At 51.1% G+C, this 22,474-nt stretch overlaps 1 protein-coding gene across 2 annotated transcripts in view; it reads left to right on the top strand.

Annotated features, from left to right (window-relative positions):
• LOC142256002 (elongation factor 2-like) overlaps positions 1-22,474 on the top strand; it is an 86,851-nt gene that overhangs the window by 43,626 nt on the left and 20,751 nt on the right. For both annotated transcript variants that reach the window (XM_075327482.1, XM_075327490.1), the window contains exons 9-14: positions 607-802; positions 890-1,148; positions 1,261-1,368; positions 2,057-2,410; positions 2,604-2,786; positions 2,884-3,016. In XM_075327482.1, coding sequence (XP_075183597.1) covers positions 607-802; positions 890-1,148; positions 1,261-1,368; positions 2,057-2,410; positions 2,604-2,786; positions 2,884-3,016 — 1,233 coding nt within the window. The remainder of the gene's footprint in view (positions 1-606; positions 803-889; positions 1,149-1,260; positions 1,369-2,056; positions 2,411-2,603; positions 2,787-2,883; positions 3,017-22,474) is intronic.

The following is a 22,474-nucleotide window of genomic DNA, read 5'->3' as shown; positions in this document are numbered from 1 at the left end:
GGACTAGCCTGCATACCTTTTCAAAGCACTACCAAGTGCATGCTTCTGCAGATGCGAGCTTGGGCAGACGCATCCTTCAGGTGGCTGTCGCCCATTTGTGAAGTTAGGCTCCGCCTACTTCTCAGTTTTCTGTTTATTCCCACCCATGGACTGCTTTGAGACGTCCCATGGTCTGGGTCTCCCATAGGAACGATAAAGAAAAAGAGAATTTTGTTTACTTACCGTAAATTCTTTTTGTTATAGTTCCGTATTGGGAGACCCAGCACCCTCTCTGTTGCCTGTTGGCAGTTTCTTGTTCCGCGTGTTATCACCGGCTGTTGTCTTAGACAGAGGCTCCGGTTGTTCCGGTTCTTGCTCTGTCTTTACTTGTGGGTGGCTGTTCTCCTTCAGCTTTTGCACTAAACTGGCTAGATCTGGTTATCCAGGGGGTGTATAAGCTCAGAGGGATGAGCTACACTTTTTAGTGTAGTACTTTGTGTGTCCTCCGGAGGCAGAAGCTATACACCCAATGTCTGGGTCTCCCAATACGGAACTATAAGAAAAAGAATTTACGGTAAGTAAACAAAATTCTCTTTTCTAATTTTTATTTTTCTTTTATCTGTATAGGTGTGAAAAACTGTGACCCCAAGGGCCCCCTGGTGATGTACATCTCAAAGATGGTGCCCACATCTGATAAGGGGCGATTCTACGCCTTTGGTCGTGTCTTTTCTGGAATTGTATCAACCGGTCAGAAAGTGCGCATTATGGGCCCCAACTACACCCCGGGAAAGAAGGAAGATCTCTACCTGAAGCCTATTCAGAGGTAAACGCTCTTCTGCCTCGTCACAATTACTGCATTAGGTGCGGAAGCATTCTAAGCTCTTGGTTCCTCTCCTGTCTCACCTTGCAGGACCATCCTTATGATGGGGCGTTATGTGGAGCCCATTGAGGATGTTCCTTGTGGCAACATAGTCGGTCTGGTTGGAGTTGACCAGTTCTTAGTGAAGACTGGAACGATCACCACCTTTGAGCATGCCCACAACATGAGGGTGATGAAATTCAGCGTTAGTCCTGTGGTCCGTGTCGCTGTGGAGGCAAAAAATCCTGCAGACCTACCGAAACTGGTGGAAGGCTTGAAACGTCTGGCCAAGTCTGATCCTATGGTTCAGGTAAGTGGAGAAACATCAAGACGCATGGAAATGTCAGTTCCCAGATGTGTTCTCTCTGTTTTGCAGAATATTTGGCCAAGTAAGTGCAATTATTTTCTTTCCTCTTTGTTAGTGTATCATTGAAGAATCTGGAGAACACATCATTGCAGGAGCCGGGGAGCTACATCTAGAGATCTGCCTTAAAGACCTTGAAGAAGATCATGCATGTATCCCCATCAAGGTAAGATACGGTCATTGCTACAGACAGTTGGAAAGTCTGGACTGAATCTTGTTTTCAAGATGTGCATGCCAATGTCAGCCTATAGGAGTTTGGCTATTGACCCCATTGGCTCAGTGGTTAGCAGTGCAGTCTTGCAGCCCTGGGGTCCTGGGTTCAAATCTCACCAAGGACAACATCTGCAAGGAGATTGTATATTCTCCCAATGTTTGCGTGGGTTTCCTCTGTGTTCTTCAGTTTCCCACACACTCCAAAGGGAACCTTGGATTGTGAGCCCCAATGGGGACAGTGTTGCTGATGTAAGTAAAGCACTATGGAATTAATAGACTATATGTTGTATTATATTATTATTCCCAACTACGCAGATGGATATTGTCGGATACTGCTTGTAAAAACAAGCGCTTTTGCAATATACCCTTTAAAAAGAGTTCTCCGCTTTAGCAGTTCTTTAGTAGAATGGTCTCTTGCCAATTTCAGGGTCTCCTACTGTTAAGACCCTCCAGTAATCTGATATGATTGTGGCAAAAGTCATTGTTAAATATCTCTGTAGCGCCATCTATGGAGAAATTGAGTATTACAAAATTATTAAAATCAATGGAAGAATCTGCCTGCTCCTCCAGAGAGTGAGTGTATCTGTTCTTATGGGTGAAGAGAAGAGGAAAATAGTAGTCATTGACATTTTATATTTCAGAAATCGGACCCCGTGGTGTCATACAGGGAGACTGTTGGAGAGGAATCCGACCAACTCTGCTTGTCCAAATCCCCCAACAAGCACAACCGTCTGTACATGAAGGCCCGACCTTTCCCCGACGGCCTGGCTGAAGACATTGACAAGGGAGACGTCAGCTCCAGGCAGGAGTTGAAGCAGCGCGCCCGTTACCTGGCAGAAAAGTATGAGTGGGATGTGGCGGAGGCCAGAAAGATCTGGTGTTTTGGTCCCGATGGAAACGGACCCAACATCTTAGTTGACGTCACAAAAGGTGTCCAGTACCTCAATGAGATCAAGGACAGCGTTGTGGCTGGATTTCAGTGGGCCACCAAGGAGGTACGTGCCCAATAGTCTGACGTCAGTCACTTGTGACCACTTGCCATGATGACTATCCCAGGTCTAACGTTCTCCTGACTTCTCCACCCCAGCGGGATGTTTTAACCGTGGCATATGTCCAGTGTAGTAAAACTTTACATTTTTCTGATAAATCTAATCACTAAAATTACATATGTGTTTTAAATCTATGCAGGGAGTTCTGTGTGAAGAGAACATGAGAGGGGCCAGGTTTGACATCCATGATGTTACGCTGCATGCCGACGCAATTCATCGCGGTGGTGGCCAGATCATCCCCACTGCTAGGAGGGTGCTGTATGCTGCTGCCCTGACGGCCCAACCCCGGCTAATGGAGCCCATCTACCTGGTGGAGATTCAGGTGCGTCGCAGATAGTCAAGCATTTTATTTCTCCAGCAGATATATTTTATACAGTTGTCGACCAGTATTTCACATCTGCCACTTTATATTTGCACAGTGTCCAGAGCAGGTAGTTGGTGGCATCTATGGCGTACTGAACAGGAAACGAGGACACGTCTTTGAGGAGGCTCAGGTGGCTGGAACACCCATGTTTGTTGTGAAGGCTTACCTCCCTGTCAATGAATCATTTGGTGAGTCCTTCCATAGCCAGACTTTCTTTTCAGATGTCATGCACAGAACTTTTATGGTCAAGGCCAGACCAGAACTGATCTTACCATGATTCACCAACCAGGGTGATGATAAATGTTTGACTCTCAGCAGGCAGTCACTGCGCTCCTTTAACAATCTAGTAGCATAGGACTTACAAATGCACATGCCGCCATCATCCAAGGGTGAACCCAGTGCTCATTACATTTAAAGAAGTTTGATCAATCTAAGCCCCCTTCACACGTCAGTGATTCTGGTATGTATGTCGCCGTTTTTATACGTATCGGAATCACAGACATGTGCAGACCCATTAAAATCAATGGGTCTGCGCACACAACAGTGATTCCTCATGGACCGTGTGTATCGCACAGAGACCAGTCAGTTTTTCTCCTACAGCACTGATATAACACCAAAAAGATATGTGCAAGCCAAGTAGTAAAAGCATATAATTTTTATTACATTAAATAACCAAAAATATGAACAAACAATGGATCAGCCCAGAAGGACGGATGATATAATGGGAGACATAGGGCACTTGTTATTGAATACCGGATTATCAAAGAATAGGTAATGCATATTAAAGTAAGAGCAATCTAACTGGCTACAGCCCCTTTGAGTAGTTATAGTAGTTATAAATATATATGTATATATACTACGGGACTGCAACCAGAAGCAGCATTAACATCAAAACGTATGAAGGGCATTTACCAACGAGTCCGGAGAAGTAATAGTGCCGCAGCCTCCCACCAACACACTGACGCGCGTTTCGCACCCCCAAGGTGCTTCGTCCAGGAGTGATCAGCAGTAGATATGTTGCCCTCTTTATAGGTAGGGAAATCCTCGTAAACATGAGTCCGGTGTGTAGGGTCCTGATGTAATATCCGGAACACGCCCCGGTTTCCATAGTGATATGTAAACAAACACTTATCCTCCATGGGCGATTCCGTAACGTCATTTCCGGGTATATTTAGCCAAACGAGTCAAATCGCCGTAGAGACAGAGGTCACATCCGGAAATACGTCACCCGCGTTTTCAAGTATCTATGGTAACATATGTATACATCTAACAAGGGATTTCAGGGTACTGACGTAATATCCGAAGTACGTCCCGGTCTCCATAGTGATATATAAACAAACATAGATGCATGTCTTACGGAAAACAATTGCGTAACGTCATTTCCGGATACGTCAGCAAAACAAGCCGAATCACCATAGAAACACAGGATACATCCGAAAGATACCCCACCCTCCGTCCTGGCAATTGCTGTACTATACATCACACAGAGGAACATTTAATAATAGAGTCAGAGAGTAATTATCACAGATATATCCTGAATTTGGGGCCAGATACACATAATTAATCCCCATGTAAAGAAATGCTGTATACAACGCCTAAATCTAAATAAACACCATAAAAGATCATACCATTACATTACATGATGTGCATGATATATAAATAAATAAATCACCATCCATATAGATATATAATAAATAGTATATAAATAATAATAGACCCCTAAATTATCGATAGTATATATATATATATATACCTCCATCCATACAAATACTATCCTTAATATTTATAAAATCCAAAAACCAGTCACATGTGAAAAAACGTAATATTAATAATAAAAAAATATATAAAAAATTGAAAAAACATGCCAGCGGCAACCGTCCGAAAAATTTTTTCGGACGGATAACGGGACATATTACTAATAGTGATAGTGTGAAACATATAATTTCTTCGGCGCTCCATTGGGAGACCCAGACGATTACGATTGGGTGTATAGCACTGCCTCCGGAGGCCACACAAAGCAATTACACTAAAAAGTGTAAGGCCCCTCCCCTTCTGGCTATACACCCCCAGTGGGATCACTGGCTCACCAGTTTTCTGCTTTGTGCGAAGGAGGTCAGACATCCACGCATAGCTCCACTGTTTAGTCAGCAGTAGCTGCTGACTATATCGGATGGAAGAAAAGAGGGCCCATATGGGGCCCCCAGCATGCTCCCTTCTTACCCCACTTGTGGTTTGTAAGGTTGAGGTACCCATTGCGGGTACGGAGGCTGGAGCCCACATGCTGTTTTCCTTCCCCATCCCCCTGAGGGGCTCTGAGGAAGTGGGATCTTACCGGCCACCAAGCCCTGAGGCCGGGCTCCATCCACAGACCCATAGAACCTGCTGGATGTGGAGCGGGAGTGCCGTTCAGGGACAAGGCCCTGCAACTTTCAGGTACTCTGTGTCCCCGTATGGCAGGCCACGCACACCCCAGGCTTGCTGGGTGTGCTAGTGCGCCGGGGACTGTAGCGCTGTGCGCTGGGCTTATAGTCCCCGCAGATTACTGGGGGACTTTGTGTGTGGATCGCCGCGCCGACCGCCCCTGGAGCGGCGGCGCAGCTGCGACTTGTAGTGCGCCGGGGACGCGCCGACCGCGCTTTTACGGCGGCGGCGCTTCTAACTTTAGTCCCCGGTTTTCTGCGGCCTAGCTCCGCTTCGTTAACGCCCCCCACCCTGTCAATCAGGGTAGGGGAGAGACGTTGTTCAATCGGCAGCGCCGAGGGCTGGAGCACGATTTACATGCTCCAGCCCTCTCACTGAGCACAGTAGGACACAGGCTTCGCGCTTTTTCTTCAGCGCTCTATTGGGAGACCCAGACGATTGGGGTATAGCTACTGCCCTCTGGAGGCCACACAAAGCACTACATTAAAAGTGCAAGGCCCCTCCCCCTCTGGCTATACCCCCCCCGTGGTATCACGGGTTCTCCAGTTTTAGCTTTGTGTGCGAAGGAGGTCAGACATTCCATGCATAGCTCCACAGATTTTAGTCAGCAGTAGCTGCTGACTATTTCGGATGGAAGAAAAGAGGACACATATAGTGTCCCCAGCATGCTCCCTTCTCACCCCTGGATGGTGTTGTAAGGTTGAGGTACCTATTGCTGGTACAGGGCTGGAGCCTGACATGCTGTTTTCCTTCCACATCCCCTGGTAGGGCTCTGTGGAAGTGGGATCCTGCCGGCCTCTCAGCTCTGACGCCGGGCTCCATCCACAGACCCATTAGAACCTGATGGAGACGGAGCAGGAGTACGATCAGGGACAGGCCCTGCATCATACAGGTACTCTGTGTCCCCGGCAGGCACAGACACACTCCGGGCTGGCTGGGTGTTGTAGTGCGCCGGGGACCGCAACGTTGGAGCTAGTGTCCCTACAGATTACTGGGGGATTGTTTGTGTATGGGAACGCAGCGCCGACCCCCTCTGGACCGGGCGGCGCTGCTGTGACTTGTGGTGCGCCGGGGATCCGCCGTCCGCGCTTTTACGGCGGCGGCGGTTATAAATTGAGTCCCCGGCTTTTTGGGCCTAGGACGCCGGCAGCTCCGATTCGTTCCCGCCCCCACCCTGTCATTCAGGGTAGGGGAGAGACGCTGTTCGCTAGCAGCGACGAGGGCTGGAGCCTGATTTACATGCTCCAGCCCTCACACTAGGCACAGAGGGAAGCAGGCTTCCCGCTCTTAGCCAGGAACGCCCAGGGCCCGCCCCCCTTCTCTCTCAGGACGCCGGCAGCCATTACATGCAGTCTGGCTGGAGGAAGGACGCAAGGCTCTGGGAGACCTGGACTAGGGGCTATCTGGCGACCACACACCCGCTTTTTAAGCGGGCGGTAAGCGATTTTTCTGTGCTGGTCCCTCTAGTGCCTCACGGTGTATTGTTGTACTGTGTAGGATATAGAGATATTGTATTCTTGCACTGTAAGGTCGCTTCTGGCTGCATCTCCCAGATCTCTCTGTGGAAGCAACAACATGCCATCCTCAAAACGCAAGGCTGCCAAGGCTAGGGCTGTGTATACTGCGTGTGCTGCATGTGGGGCTAATCTACCAGCAGGCTCCGATGACCCCCATTGTGTGCAATGCTCCGACCCGGTGCTGCTTCGCCAGCCGGAGTCAGGAGGGAGAGTGACCCAGGCTGAGACGCCTGTAAGTCCTGCCCCGGTGACAGGGACAGACTTTGCAGTTTTTGCTGATAATATGTCTGTCTCTATGGCAAAAATACTTGAAACCTTGCAATCTATGCATGGGGCTCAGTCTTTGGGCACGGCGAGGCCTCTGTCCTCAGGTCCCCCTCACTTGGAATTAATCCAGCCCACAGGGGAGTCCCCGGCTTCACAGGCCGAGGATTATGAGTCAGATGATAGCCCCAGCCACCCTAAGCGAGCTCGCTGGGAAAGACCCTCGACGTCATCACACTGCTCAGGGTCTCAGCGCAATCAGTCTCCCTGTGATGTGTCTGATGAGAGTGATCAGGAATCCATTCCTGGAACCCCTCTCAACCTGGATACCCCTGATGGGGATGCCATGGTAAACGACCTTATCTCAGCCATCAATAGGCTGTTGGATATTTCTCCCCCAGCCCCTTCAGCAGAAGAGGCGGCTGCGGAGCAGGAGAAGTTTCGTTTCCTTTATCCCAAGCGTAAATTGAGTGCTTTGTTGGATCACGCTGACTTCAGAGAATCAATCCAGAAGCACGACGCTCACCCAGAAAGGCGTTTCTCTAAACGATCTAAAGATACGCGTTTCCCTTTCCCCCCTGAGGTGGTCAAGCGCTGGACACAGTGTCCAAAGGTAGACCCCCCGATTTCCAAACTCGCAGCTAGGTCCATAGTTGCAGTGGAGGATGGCGCTTCACTTAAAGATGCCAATGACAGACAGATGGACCTTTGGTTAAAATCTGTCTATGAAGCTATCGGCGCGTCGTTTGCTCCGGCATTCGCAGCCGTATGGGCACTCCAGGCTATTTCAGCTGGCTTAGCAAAAGTGGATGCTATCATACATCCAGCAGTGCCGCAAGTGGCGCACCTTACCACGCAGATGTCGGCGTTTGCGTCTTACGCTATCAATGCGGTCCTAGAATCTACCAGTCGCACCTCAATGGCGTCCGCCAATTCGGTAGTTTTGCGCAGAGCCTTGTGGTTAAAGGACTGGAAAGCAGATGCTGGTTCCAAAAAATGTTTAACCAGTTTGCCTTTATCTAGAGATAGACTGTTTGGCGAGCCATTGGCTGATATCATTAAGCAGTCTAAGGGTAAAGACTCCTCTTTACCACAACCCAGAACAACCAAACCTCAGCAGAAAAAGTGGCAGCAGAGGTTTCAGTCCTTTCGAGGTTCGGGCAAGACACCATTTACCTCGTCCAAAGGGACTCAGAGGACGCAAAGAAACTCAGATTCGTGGCGGGCTCACACGCGCCCCAAGAAAGCAAATGGAGGTACCGCTTCCAAAGCGGCTACCTCATGACTTCCAGCCCCCTCCCTCCGCATCGCCGGTCGGGGGCAGGCTCTCCCGCTTTTCCGGCATTTGGATGTCACAGGTCAAAGACCGGTGGGTGACGGACATTTTGTCTCGCGGGTACAGAATCGAGTTCAATTCTCGTCCTCCAGCTCGGTTCTTCAGAACCTCCCCACATCCAGACCGAGCAGATGCTCTGCTGCAGGCGGTGGGCTCCCTAAGAGCGGAAGGAGTGGTGATCCCAGTCCCTCCTCAGGAACAAGGGCAAGGGTTTTACTCCAATCTCTTTGTGGTTCCAAAAAAGGACGGCTCGTTCCGTCCTGTTCTGGACCTAAAACGGCTCAACAAACATGTGCACGCCAGGAAGTTCCGGATGGAAACCCTGCGTTCTGTCATTGCCTCAATGTCCAGAGGAGACTTCCTTGCCTCAATAGACATCAAAGATGCTTATCTCCACGTGCCAATTGCTACAGAACATCAACGTTTTCTACGTTTTGTGATAGGAGACGACCATTTTCAGTTCGTAGCTCTGCCATTTGGTCTGGCAACAGCCCCACGGGTCTTCACCAAGGTCATGGCGGCGGTGGTAGCAGTCTTGCACTCTCAGGGACACTCGGTGATCCCTTACCTAGACGATTTATTGGTCAAAGCTCCCTCTCAAGAGGCATGTCAGCACAGCCTGAATGCTACGCTGGAGACCCTACAGTCTTTCGGATGGATCATCAACTTTCCAAAGTCGATCCTATCACCGACTCAATCACTAACGTATCTTGGCATGGAGTTTCATACTCTAGCAGCGATAGTGAAGCTTCCGCTGAACAAGCAGCGGTCACTACAGACAGGGGTGCAATCTCTTCTGCAGGGCCAGTTGCATCCCTTGCGGCGCCTCATGCATTTCCTAGGGAAGATGGTGGCAGCCATGGAAGCAGTTCCCTTTGCGCAGTTTCATCTGCGCCCACTTCAATGGGACATTCTCCGCCAATGGGACGGGAAGTCAACGTCCCTGGACAGGAAAGTCTCGCTTTCCCAGACGGCCAAGGACTCCCTACAATGGTGGCTCCTTCCCACCTCATTGTCACAGGGAAGATCCTTCCTGCCCCCATCCTGGGCAGTAGTCACGACAGATGCGAGTCTGTCAGGGTGGGGAGCAGTATTTCTCCACCACAGGGCTCAGGGGACGTGGACTCCGCAGGAGTCCACCCTTCAGATCAATGTTCTGGAGATCAGAGCAGTGTATCTTGCTCTACTGGCCTTCCAACAGTGGCTGGAAGGAAAGCAGATCCGAATCCAATCGGACAACTCCACAGCGGTGGCATACATCAACCACCAAGGAGGGACGCGCAGTCGGCAAGCCTTCCAAGAAGTCCGGCGCATTCTAATGTGGGTGGAGGACAGAGCATCCACCATATCCGCGGTTCACATCCCAGGCGTAGAAAACTGGGAAGCAGACTTCCTCAGTCGCCAGGGCATGGACGCAGGGGAATGGTCTCTTCACCCGGACGTGTTTCAGGAAATCTGTCGCCGCTGGGGAGTGCCGGACGTCGACCTAATGGCATCCCGGCACAACAACAAGGTCCCGGCATTCATGGCGAGGTCGCGCGATCAAAGAGCTCTGGCGGCAGACGCCTTGGTTCAAGATTGGTCGCAGTTTCAGCTCCCATACGTGTTTCCGCCTCTGGCGCTCTTGCCCAGAGTGCTACGCAAGATCAGATCCGAGTGCAGCCGCATCATACTCGTCGCTCCAGACTGGCCGAGGAGGTCGTGGTATCCGGATCTGTGGCATCTCACGATCGGTCGACCGTGGTCACTGCCAGACCGACCAGACTTACTGTCCCAAGGGCCGTTTTTCCATCAGAATTCTGCGGCCCTGAACCTGACTGTGTGGCCATTGAGTCCTGGATCCTAGCATCTGCAGGATTATCTCAAGGAGTCGTTGCCACAATGAGACAAGCTAGAAAGTCGAATTCGGCTAAGATCTACCACAGAACGTGGAAGATTTTCTTATCCTGGTGCTCTGCTCAGGGAGTGTCTCCCTGGCCATTTGCATTGCCCAAGTTTCTTTCCTTCCTGCAATCGGGGTTAGAAAAGGGCTTGTCGCTCAGCTCCCTTAAAGGGCAAGTTTCGGCACTATCCGTGTTTTTTCAGAAGCGTCTAGCACGTCTTTCTAAGGTGCGCACGTTCCTGCAGGGGGTCTGTCATATTGTGCCCCCGTACAAGCGGCCGTTAGATCCATGGGATCTGAACGGGGTACTAGTTGCTCTCCAGAAGCCGCCCTTCGAGCCACTGAAGGAAGTTTCCTTTTCTCGGCTGTCACAGAAAGTGGCGTTTCTTGTTGCGATCACATCGCTTCGGCGAGTGTCTGAGCTGGCAGCTCTGTCATCCAAGGCTCCCTTCCTGGTGTTCCACCAGGACAAGGTAGTGCTGCGCCCTATTCCGGAGTTTCTCCCTAAAGTCGTATCCTCTTTTCATCTTAATCAGGATATATCCTTGCCTTCGTTTTGTCCTCATCCGGTTCACCGGTATGAAAAGGACTTACGTTTGCTAGATCTGGTGAGAGCACTCAGAATCTACATTTCCCGCACGGCGCCCATGCGCCGTGCCGATGCACTTTTTGTCCTTGTCGCTGGTCCGCGCAAGGGGTTGCAGGCTTCTAAAGCCACCCTGGCTCGATGGATCAAAGAACCAATTCTAGAGGCCTACCGTTCTGCGGGGCTTCCGGTTCCTTCAGGGCTAAAAGCCCACTCAACCAGAGCCGTGGGTGCGTCCTGGGCATTACGTCACCAGGCTTCGGCTCAACAGGTGTGCCAGGCAGCTACCTGGTCCAGTCTGCACACTTTCACCAAGCATTATCAGGTGCATACCTATGCTTCGGCGGATGCCAGCTTAGGTAGAAGAGTCCTGCAGGCGGCAGTGACACCCCCGTAGGGGAGGGCTGTTTTGCAGCTCTAACATGAGGTATTTCTTTACCCACCCAGGGACAGCTTTTGGACGTCCCAATCGTCTGGGTCTCCCAATAGAGCGCTGAAGAAGGGAATTTTGTTACTTACCGTAAATTCCTTTTCTTCTAGCTCTTATTGGGAGACCCAGCACCCGCCCTGTTGTCCTTCGGGATGTTTTTTTGTTGTTTGCGGGTGCACATGTTGTTCATGTTGAACGGTTTTTCAGTTCTCCGATGTTATTCGGAGTTAATTTGTTTAAACCAGTTATTGGCTTCCTCCTTCTTGCTTTGGCACTAAAACTGGAGAACCCGTGATACCACGGGGGGGGTATAGCCAGAGGGGGAGGGGCCTTGCACTTTTAATGTAGTGCTTTGTGTGGCCTCCAGAGGGCAGTAGCTATACCCCAATCGTCTGGGTCTCCCAATAAGAGCTAGAAGAAAAGGAATTTACGGTAAGTAACAAAATTCCCTTCTTCTCTGTGCACGCCCTAGGCCCGCCCCCAGGCTTGCAGCTCCCCAGGACGCCGGCAGCCATTATACACATGCAGTCTGGCTGGAGAACGGACGCAGGCTCTGAGGGACCCAGGCTAGGGGTTTCTGGCGACCACACACCCGCGCTAAGCGGGCGGTAAGCAGCACATACGTGCGGCCCCACTAGTGCCACAGTGTTATATTTGTGTACTGCACTGTAAGGTCGCTTCTTGACTGTACACCCTATATTGCTTTGAGGAGACAACAGCATGTCATCCGCAAAACGCAAGGGTGCCAAGGCACGGGCTGTATACACTGCTTGTACAGCATGTGGGGCTAATCTACCAGCAGGCTCCAACGACTCTCATTGTGTGCAATGTTCAGTCCCAGTGGCACTTCGTCAGCCAGAGCCTATTGTGGTGGTAGCCCAGGCAGAGACGCCTGTGAACCCTACCCCGGTGACGGGGACAGAATTTGCAGTCTTTGCTGATAAAATGTCTGTGACTATGACAAAAATCCTGGAGACCTTGCAGTCCAGGCCAGTTGCTCAGACCATGGACACCGCTGTGTCTATGTTCCCCGGCCCCCCTCAGCTGGAATTAATCCGTAATTCAAGGGGGTCCCAGGCATCACAGGCTGAGGGCTCTGACTCCGATGACAGTCCCAGTCCGCCTAAGCGAGCTCGCTGGGAGAGACCCCCCACGTCATCACGCGGATCAGGGTCTCAGCGAGAAGGGTCTCTATATGATGGCTCAGAGGTGGGTGATCAGGAGTCTTGTCCTGACGCCGCACTCAATTTGGATACGCCAGATGGTGACGCCATGGTAAATGACCTTATAGCGGCCATCAATAGGCTGTTGGATATTTCTCCCCCAGCCCCTTCTGCAGAGGAGGCAGCTGCACAGCAGGAGAAATTCCATTTCCTGTATCCCAAGCGTAAATTGAGTACTTTTCTGGACCACTCTGACTTCAGAGAATCCATCCAGAAACACAATACTTATCCGGACAAGCGTTTTTCTAAACGCCTTAAGGATACACGTTATCCTTTTCCCCCTGACGTGGTCAAACGCTGGACCCAGTGTCCAAAAGTGGACCCTCCAATATCCAGGCTTGCAGCTAGATCCATAGTTGCAGTGGAGGATGGGGCTTCGCTTAAAGATGCCAATGACAGACAGATGGACCTTTGGTTGAAATCTGTCTATGAAGCTATTGGCGCGTCGTTTGCTCCAGCATTCGCGGCCGTGTGGGCGCTCCAAGCTATTTCAGCTGGTCTGGCACAGGTGGACTCTCTCATACGTCCAGCAGTGCCGCAAGTGGCGTCCCTAACTACGCAAATGTCTGCGTTTGCGACCTACGCTATCAATGCGGTACTGGACTCTACGAGCCGTACCTCAATGGCATCCGCCAACTCTGTAGTTTTGCGCAGAGCCTTGTGGTTAAAGGAATGGAAAGCAGATTCTGCTTCTAAAAAATGTTTAACCAGCTTGCCATTATCTGGAGACAGACTGTTTGGTGAGCAATTGGCGGAAATCATTAAACAGTCCAAAGGTAAGGACTCCTCCTTACCCCAGCCCAGATCAAGCAAACCTCCATAGAGGAAGTGGCAGTCAAAGTTTCGGTCCTTTCGAGGCTCGGGCAAGCCCCAATTCTCCTCGTCCAAAGGGACTCAGAAAGAGCAAAGGAGCTCTGATTCCTGGCGGGCTCACTCACGCCCCAAGAAAGCAACCGGAGGTACCGCTTCCAAGGCGGCTGCCTCATGACTTTCGGCCGCCTCCCTCCGCATCCTCGGTCGGTGGCAGGCTCTCCCGCTTTTGCGACATTTGGCTGCCACAGGTCAAAGACCGGTGGGTAACAGACATTTTGTCTCACGGGTACAGGATAGAGTTCAGTTCTCGTCCTCCGCCTCGGTTCTTCAGAACTTCCCCACATCCCGACCGAGCAGATGCCCTTCTGCAGGCGGTGAATTCTCTAAGAGCAGAAGGAGTGGTGGTCCCTTTTCCTCTTCAGGAACGAGGTCAAGGTTTTTACTCCAATCTCTTTGTGGTGCCAAAAAAGGACGGCTCATTCCGTCCTGTTCTGGACCTAAAACTGCTCAACAAGCATGTGAACGCCAGGCGGTTCCGGATGGAATCCCTCCGCTCAGTCATTGCCTCAATGTCTCAAGGAGATTTCCTAGCATCAATAGACATCAAGGATGCTTATCTCCACGTGCCGATTGCTACAGAGCACCAACGCTTTCTACGCTTCGTGATAGGAGACGACCATCTTCAGTTCGTAGCTCTGCCATTTGGTCTGGCGACAGCCCCACGGGTGTTCACCAAGATCATGGCGGCAGTGGTAGCAGTCTTGCACTCTCAGGGACACTCTGTGATCCCTTACTTGGACGATCTTCTGGTCAAGGCACCCTCTCAAGAGGCATGCCAACTCAGCTTGACTGTTGCACTGGAGACTCTCCAGACGTTCGGGTGGATCATCAACTTCTCAAAGTCAAATCTGTCACCGACCCAATCACTAACGTATCTTGGCATGGAGTTTCATACTCTCTCAGCGATAGTGAAGCTTCCGCTGGACAAGCAGCGGTCTCTACAGACTGGGGTGCAGGCTCTCCTTCAAAGTCAGTCGCACTCCTTAAGACGCCTCATGCACTTCCTCGGGAAGATGGTGGCGGCAATGGAGGTGGTTCCGTTTGCGCAGTTTCATCTGCGCCCACTTCAATGGGACGGGAAGTCAAAATCCCTGGACAGGAAAGTCTCCCTTTCCCAGACGGCCAAGGACTCTCTGCAGTGGTGGCTTCTTCCCACCTCATTATCACAGGGAAGATCCTTCCTACCACCGTCTTGGGCGGTGGTCACGACAGACGCGAGTCTGTCAGGGTGGGGAGCAGTTTTTCTCCACCACAGGGCTCAGGGTACGTGGACTCAGCAGGAGTCCACCCTTCAGATCAATGTTCTGGAAATCAGAGCAGTGTATCTTGCCCTACTAGCCTTCCAGCAGTGGCTGGAAGGAAGGCAGATCCGAATTCAGTCGGACAACTCCACAGCGGTGGCATACATCAACCACCAAGGGGGGACACGCAGTCGGCAAGCCTTCCAGGAAGTCCGGCGGATTCTGATGTGGGTGGAAGCCACGGCCTCCACCATATCCGCAGTTCACATCCCCGGCGTAGAAAACTGGGAAGCAGACTTCCTCAGTCGCCAGGGCATGGACGCAGGGGAATGGTCCCTTCACCCAGACGTGTTTCAGGAAATCTGTCGCCGATGGGGAAGGCCGGACGTCGACCTCATGGCGTCCCGGCACAACAACAAGGTCCCAACCTTCATGGCACGGTCTCGCGATCAAAGAGCGCTGGCGGCAGACGCCCTAGTGCAAGATTGGTCGCAGTTCCGGCTCCCTTATGTGTTTCCACCTCTGGCACTCTTGCCCAGAGTGCTACGCAAGATCAGATCCGATTGCAGCCGCGTCATACTCGTCGCCCCAGACTGGCCGAGGAGGGCGTGGTATCCGGATCTGTGGCAGCTCACGGTCGGCCAACCGTGGGCACTACCAGACCGACCAGACTTACTGTCCCAAGGGCCGTTTTTCCATCGGAATTCTGCGGCCCTGAACCTGACTGTGTGGCCATTGAGTCCTGGATCCTAGCGTCTTCAGGATTATCCCAAGGGGTCGTTGCCACCATGAGACAGGCTAGGAAGCCCACGTCCGCTAGGATCTACCACAGAACGTGGAGGATATTCTTATCCTGGTGCTCTGCTCAGGGAGTGTCCCCCTGGCCATTTGCATTGCCTACCTTTCTTTCTTTCCTGCAATCTGGGTTAGAAAAAGGTTTGTCGCTCGGCTCCCTTAAAGGTCAGGTCTCGGCGCTATCCGTCTTTTTTCAGAGGCGTTTGGCACGCCTTCCTAAGGTGCGCACGTTCCTACAGGGGGTTTGCCATATCGTACCCCCGTACAAGCGGCCGTTGGATCCATGGGATCTGAACAGGGTACTAGTTGCCCTCCAGAAGCCGCCCTTCGAGCCTCTGAGGGAGGTTTCACTTTCTAGACTATCACAGAAAGTGGATTTTCTGGTTGCGATCACATCTCTTCGGAGAGTGTCTGAGCTGGCAGCGCTATCATCCAAGGCTCCCTTCCTGGTCTTCCACCAGGACAAGGTAGTGCTGCGCCCCATTCAGGAGTTTCTCCCGAAGGTGGTATCCTCTTTTCATCTTAATCAGGATATCTCTTTGCCTTCGTTTTGTCCTCATGCAGTTCATCGGTATGAGAAGGATTTACATTTGTTGGATCTGGTGAGAGCACTCAGAATCTACATTTCCCGCACGGCGCCCTTGCGCCGTTCGGATGCACTCTTTGTCCTTGTCGCTGGTAAGCGCAAAGGGTCGCAGGCTTCTAAGGCCACCCTGGCTCGATGGATCAAAGAACCAATTCTTGAAGCCTACCGTTCTGCTGGGCTTCCGGTTCCATCAGGGCTGAAGGCCCATTCTACCAGAGCCGTGGGTGCGTCCTGGGCATTGCGACACCAGGCTACGGCTCAACAGGTGTGCCAGGCAGCTACCTGGTCGAGTCTGCACACTTTCACCAAACATTATCAGGTGCATACCTATGCTTCGGCGGACGCCAGCCTAGGTAGAAGAGTCCTGCAGGCGGCAGTTGCCTCCCTATAGGGGAGGGCTGTCTTGCAGCTCTAACATGAGGTATTTTTTACCCACCCAGGGACAGCTTTTGGACGTCCCAATCGTCTGGGTCTCCCAATGGAGCGCCGAAGAAGGGAATTTTGTTACTTACCGTAAATTCCTTTTCTTCTAGCTCCTATTGGGAGACCCAGCACCCGCCCTGTTGTCCTTCGGGATTTTTGGTTGTTTTTCGGGTACACATGTTGTTCATGTTGAACGGTTTTCAGTTCTCCGACGTTACTTCGGAGTGAATTTGTTTAAACCAGTTATTGGCTTTCCTCCTTCTTGCTTTTGCACTAAAACTGGTGAGCCAGTGATCCCACTGGGGGTGTATAGCCAGAAGGGGAGGGGCCTTACACTTTTTAGTGTAATTGCTTTGTGTGGCCTCCGGAGGCAGTGCTATACACCCAATCGTAATCGTCTGGGTCTCCCAATAGGAGCTAGAAGAAAAGGAATTTACGGTAAGTAACAAAATTCCCTTCATCATAATCTAAATATGCATAAATGTATAAAAAAATGTATAAAAATTATTATTTTATTTTATGATCTATGTAAGACAAGGGAGAAATAGGAGAGAAAACACCCAGTGGAAACCACAATGTGATAAAAAAGTGCAAAAAGCGTGAGCAGTGACAAAAAACAATACCTAAGAGGAGAAAAAGCACATATGATTAGTATCAAACCAACAACATAAACGTATTGGAATTAGTGTTATCGATATCTAGTGATTAATACATAAATAGCATAAATAAATATCTATGTAAACTAAATATAACAATGTATAAGAAATATAAATTTTTTTTTACATATATCTAAAAATACATCTACATACGTGCATTAAATTGTATAATGCAATACTATCCCATAATTCATAACATCAAGAAATGTTTTACTATTTTTAGGCAATGAAGGGAATTTTGTTACTTACCGTAAATTCCTTTTCTTCTAGCTCCTATTGGGAGACCCAGACGATTGGGTGTATAGCACTGCCTCCGGAGGCCACACAAAGCAATTACACTAAAAAGTGTAAGGCCCCTCCCCTTCTGGCTATACACCCCCAGTGGGATCACTGGCTCTCCAGTTTTAGTGCAAAAGCAAGAAGGAGGAAAGCCAATAACTGGTTTAAACAAATTCACTCCGAAGTAACCTCGGAGAACTGAAAACCATTCAACATGAACAACATGTGTACCCGAAAAACATCCAAAAATCCCGAAGGACAACAGGGCGGGTGCTGGGTCTCCCAATAGGAGCTAGAAGAAAAGGAATTTACGGTAAGTAACAAAATTCCCTTCTTCTTCAGCGCTCCATTGGGAGACCCAGACGATTGGGACGTCCAAAAGCTGTCCCTGGGTGGGTAAAGAAATACCTCATGTTAGAGCTGCAAAGACAGCCCTCCCCTACGGGGAGGCAACTGCCGCCTGCAGGACTCTTCTACCTAGGCTGGCGTCCGCCGAAGCATAGGTATGCACCTGATAATGTTTGGTGAAAGTGTGCAGACTCGACCAGGTAGCTGCCTGGCACACCTGTTGAGCCGTAGCCTGGTGACGCAATGCCCAGGACGCACCCACGGCTCTGGTAGAATGGGCCTTCAGCCCTGATGGAACCGGAAGCCCAGCAGAACGGTAGGCCTCAAGAATTGGTTCTTTGATCCATCGAGCCAGGGTGGCCTTAGAAGCCTGCGACCCCTTGCGCTTACCAGCGACAAGGACAAAGAGTGCATCAGAGCGGCGCAGGGGCGCCGTGCGGGAAATGTAGGTTCTGAGTGCTCTCACCAGATCTAACAAATGTAAATCCTTTTCATACCGGTGAACCGGATGAGGACAAAAGGAAGGTAAGGAGATATCCTGATTAATATGAAACGAGGATACTACCTTAGGGAGAAACTCCTGAATGGGGCGCAGCACTACCTTGTCCTGGTGGACCACCAGGAAGGGAGCCTTGGATGACAGCGCTGCTAGCTCAGACACTCTCCGAAGAGACGTGATCGCTACCAGAAAGGCCACTTTCTGTGATAGTCGAGAGAGTGAAACATCCGTCAGAGACTCGAAAGGCGGCTTCTGGAGAGCAACTAGTACCCTGTTCAGATCCCATGGATCTAACGGCCGTTCGTACGGGGGGACGATATGACAAACCCCCTGCAGGAACGTGCGTACCTGCGGACGTCGTGCTAGACGCTTCTGAAAAAACACCAATAGCGCCGAGACTTGCCCTTTAAGGGAGCCGAGCGACAAGCCCTTTTCCAACCCAGATTGCAGGAAGGAAAGAAAAGTAGGCAATGCCAATGGCCAGGGGGACACTCCTTGTACAGAGCACCAGTAAAAGAAAATCTTCCACTTCCGTGGTAGATCTTAGCAGACGTGGGCTTCATAGCCTGTCTCATGGCGGCAACGACCCCTTGGGATAATCCTGAGGACACTAGGATCTAGGACGCAATGGCCACACAGTAGGTTCAGGGCCGTAGAATTCAGATGGAAAAACGGCCCTTGGGACAGTAAGTCTGGCCGGTCTGGTAGTGCCCACGGTTGACCGACCGTGAGATGCCTGTCGCCAGAGCTCTTTGATCGTCATGAAAACCGGGACCTTGCTGTTGTGCCGATTCGTGAAAACCGTCCGGGTGCAGAGACCATTCTCCTGCGTCCACGCCCTGGTGACTGAGGAAGTCTGCTTCCCAGTTTTCTACGCCCGGGATGTGAACTGCGGATATGGTGTATGCTCTGTCTTCCACCCCTAGCCGAATCCGGCGGACTTCCTGGGAGGCTCGCCGACTGCGTAGTCCGCCTTGGTGGTTGATGTATGCCACCGCTGTGGATTGTCCGACTGAATTCGGATCTGTTTGCCTTCCAGCCACTGCAGGAAGTCTTGCAGGGCAATATACACTGCCCAGAGCTCCAGACAATTGATCTGAAGAGTGGACTCCTCTGAAGAGAGTCCTTGATCGTCTGAGAAAGGGGGACGTTCCTGTGTAGGGACATCGACTTCCCCTCCCATTAGCGAAGAATGTTCTATTGAAGTGGACGCAGATGAAACTGCGTGAAAGGGACTGCCTCTGGATGAGGTGTCTCCTTGAAGGAGAGACTGCACCCCCGTCTGTAGTGACCGCTGTTTGTCCAGTGGAAGCTTCACCATCGCTGAGAAAGTGTGAAACCCCAAGCTAAGATATGCCAGCGATTGGGTTTAACTTTGAAAAGTTGAGGACCCACCCGAAACTCTGGGAAGTCTCCAGCGCCATGTTCAGGCTGTGTTGGCATGCCTCTTAAAAGAGTGCCTTGACAAGTAGAGGTCTAAGTAAGGGATCACAGGGTGACCCTAAGAGTGCGGGAGTGGTCCCACTGCTGCCATGAACTTGGTGAAAACCCGTGGGGCTGTCGCCAGACCGAAGGGTAGGGCTACGAACCGAAGATGCTCGTCTTCAATAACGAATCGTAGCAAACGCCGGTGCTCTGGAGCAATCGGCACGTGGAGATAAGCATCCTGATGTCTATTGATGCTAGGAAATCTCCTTGAGACATTGAGGCAATGACGGAGCGGAGGGATTCCATCCGGAACCGCCTGGTTTTCACGTGCTTGTTGAGCAGTTTAAGGTCCAGAACGGAACGGAAGGAGTCGTCCTATTTTGTCACCCCGACCAGATCGGAGTAAAAAGTGTCTCTTGTTCCTGAGGAGGAACCGGGATTACGACTCCTACTGCCTGCAGAAGAGCCTCGGCTCGGCCGGTGAGGAAGTTTTTGCGACAAACTGTCTCTCACCCACCGGCCATTGACCTGTGGCAGTTAAATGTCGCTAAAGCGGGGGAGTCTGCCACCGACCGCGGACGCGGAGAGAGAGGGCTGAAAGTCATGAGGAAACCGCCTTGGTAGCGGTTCCTCCGGCTGCCTTCTTCGGGCGTGATTGAGCCCGCCAGGAACCTGCGCCCCTCTGAGCCTTTTGAGTCCTGTTGGACGAGGGCAATTGGGACGTGCCCGAGCCTGGGAAGGACCGAAACCTCGACTGTCCCTTCTCCTGATGGGTCTTGTTTGATAGCTGGGGTAAGGAAGAATCCGTACCCTTGGACAGTTGAATGATTTAATCCAACCGCTCACGAAACAGTCTGTCACCAGATAAAGGCAATCTGGTTAAGCACTTTTGTGGAAGCAGCATCTGCTCCAATCCCTTAACACTAGGAGCGTAACAACACGGAGTTGGCGGACGCCACTGACGTACGGCTCGTAGAGTCCAGGACAGCATAAACAGCTTGAGTCGCAATGCCGACATTGCGAGGTGAAGGACGCTACTGCGGCCAAGATGTACATGTGACCGCGTCCCTCTGCGCAAAACTAGCTGAAACAGCTTGGAGTGCCTCTATGGCTGCGAATGCCGGGGCAACCGACCCGCCGATAGCTTCATAGACAGATTGCAACCAGAGGGCTATCTGTCTGTCAATGGCATCTTTAAGTGAAGTCCCATCTTCCACTGCAACTATAGATCTAGCCGCAAGCCTGGAGATTGGGGGATCCACCCTTGGAGCGCTTGAGCACGTCAGGGGGGAAGAGACAACGCGTATCCTCAATACGGTTGAAGAAACGCTTATCGGGATAAGCGTGGTGTTCCTGGACTGCTTCTCTGGAGTCAGAGTGACCAGAAAAGTACTCAATATACGCTTGAGATACCGAAATAGGGATTTCTTCTGCTGTGAAGCTGACCCCTCCACTGGAGGAGTTGAGGGAGAAATACCCAACCTTCCATTGATGGACGCTATAAGATTATTCACTATAGCGTCAGCATCCGGTGTATCCGGATTGAGAGCGGTCTCAGGATCCGAGTCCTGAACAGCTACGTCTGCATCATCATACAGAGAGTACTGTGATGAAGTCGAGGGCCTTTCTTAGGGAGCTCGCTTAGGCCGTCTGGGACTGTCGTCCGTGTCAGAGCATGCACTCTGGGATGCATGGGACCCTCCTGGAGCCATGATTTGTTTCGAAATCAGGGTGGCCAGGGGCATTGAATCAACATTGCCCAAGGTCTGTCTGGACTGCAAAGTCTGTAAGATGTTAGTCATAGTCACAGACAATATATCAGCGGAAACTGCAACTCCGTCCCTGTCCCTGGACAGGGATCACAGGTGGTTCTTTTGGCCACCTGTAGCAGAGACCCCGCTGAGTAATTGCACACACTGGGGGTCCTGGAACAGTATCGCATGCAGTACAAGCAGCATAGAAAGCCTGTGCCTTGGCACCCATGCTTTTTTTTTTTTTCTTTTTGCTGTTGCTGTCTAGCCATCTAGGAGCATTAGCCAAGAATAGCGACCGTACAGTGCAATGTATAGCATACAAGCATGAAGTACAATAAACACTTCAGCACATGCAGTACAAGGAGCATAGAAAGCCTGTGCCTTGGCACCTTTGCTTTTCTGCTGCCGTTGTCTAGTTATTCAGGAGCATTAGCCAAGAAAAGCGACATACCGTGAATGTATAGCATACAAGCATGAAAATAACCACTGCAGCACATGCAATCCAAGCAGCATTGAAAGCTTGTGCCTTAGCACCCTTGCTTTTCTGCTGCTGTTGTCTAGTCATCAAGGAGCATTAGCCAAGAATAGCGACATGCAGTGAATGTACAAGCATGAAAATAAACTCTGCAGTACATGCAATCCAAGCAGCATTGAAAGCTTGTGCCTTAGCACCATTGCTGTTTGCTGCCGCTGTCTAGCCATCTAGGCGGGTAGACAGCCAAGAATAGCCCTTACAGTGCAATGTAAAGCATACAAGCATAAAGGACACATGACACTGCAGCACATGCAAGACAAGCAGCATATAGAGTCTGTGCTTTAGCACCCCTGATCTTTTGCTGCTGTTTCTAGGTCTGCATCCTGAATAGCGACCGTACAAAAGTACAACAGGACACTTCGGCATTAGTGGGTCAGCACTTTAGTTGCCGCTTACCGCCCGCACAAAAGCGGGTGTGTGGCGCCGGAATCCTGTGCTGTAGCTCAGCGCTTGTCTCCGTTTTCCCGCTCTGCGTGCCGGAATGGCTGCCGGCGTCCAGAGGAGAGGGGCGGGCCGAGGGCGTGCCCGAGACAAGAGCGGGAACCCGGCGCCCACTGTGTCTAGTGAAGG

Source organism: Anomaloglossus baeobatrachus, chromosome 1, assembly GCF_048569485.1.
Source record: "Anomaloglossus baeobatrachus isolate aAnoBae1 chromosome 1, aAnoBae1.hap1, whole genome shotgun sequence".
Lineage (NCBI taxonomy): Eukaryota > Metazoa > Chordata > Amphibia > Anura > Aromobatidae > Anomaloglossus > Anomaloglossus baeobatrachus.
Note: the sequence above shows the minus strand (reverse complement) of the source record. Positions and strands in the feature narration are given on the sequence as shown.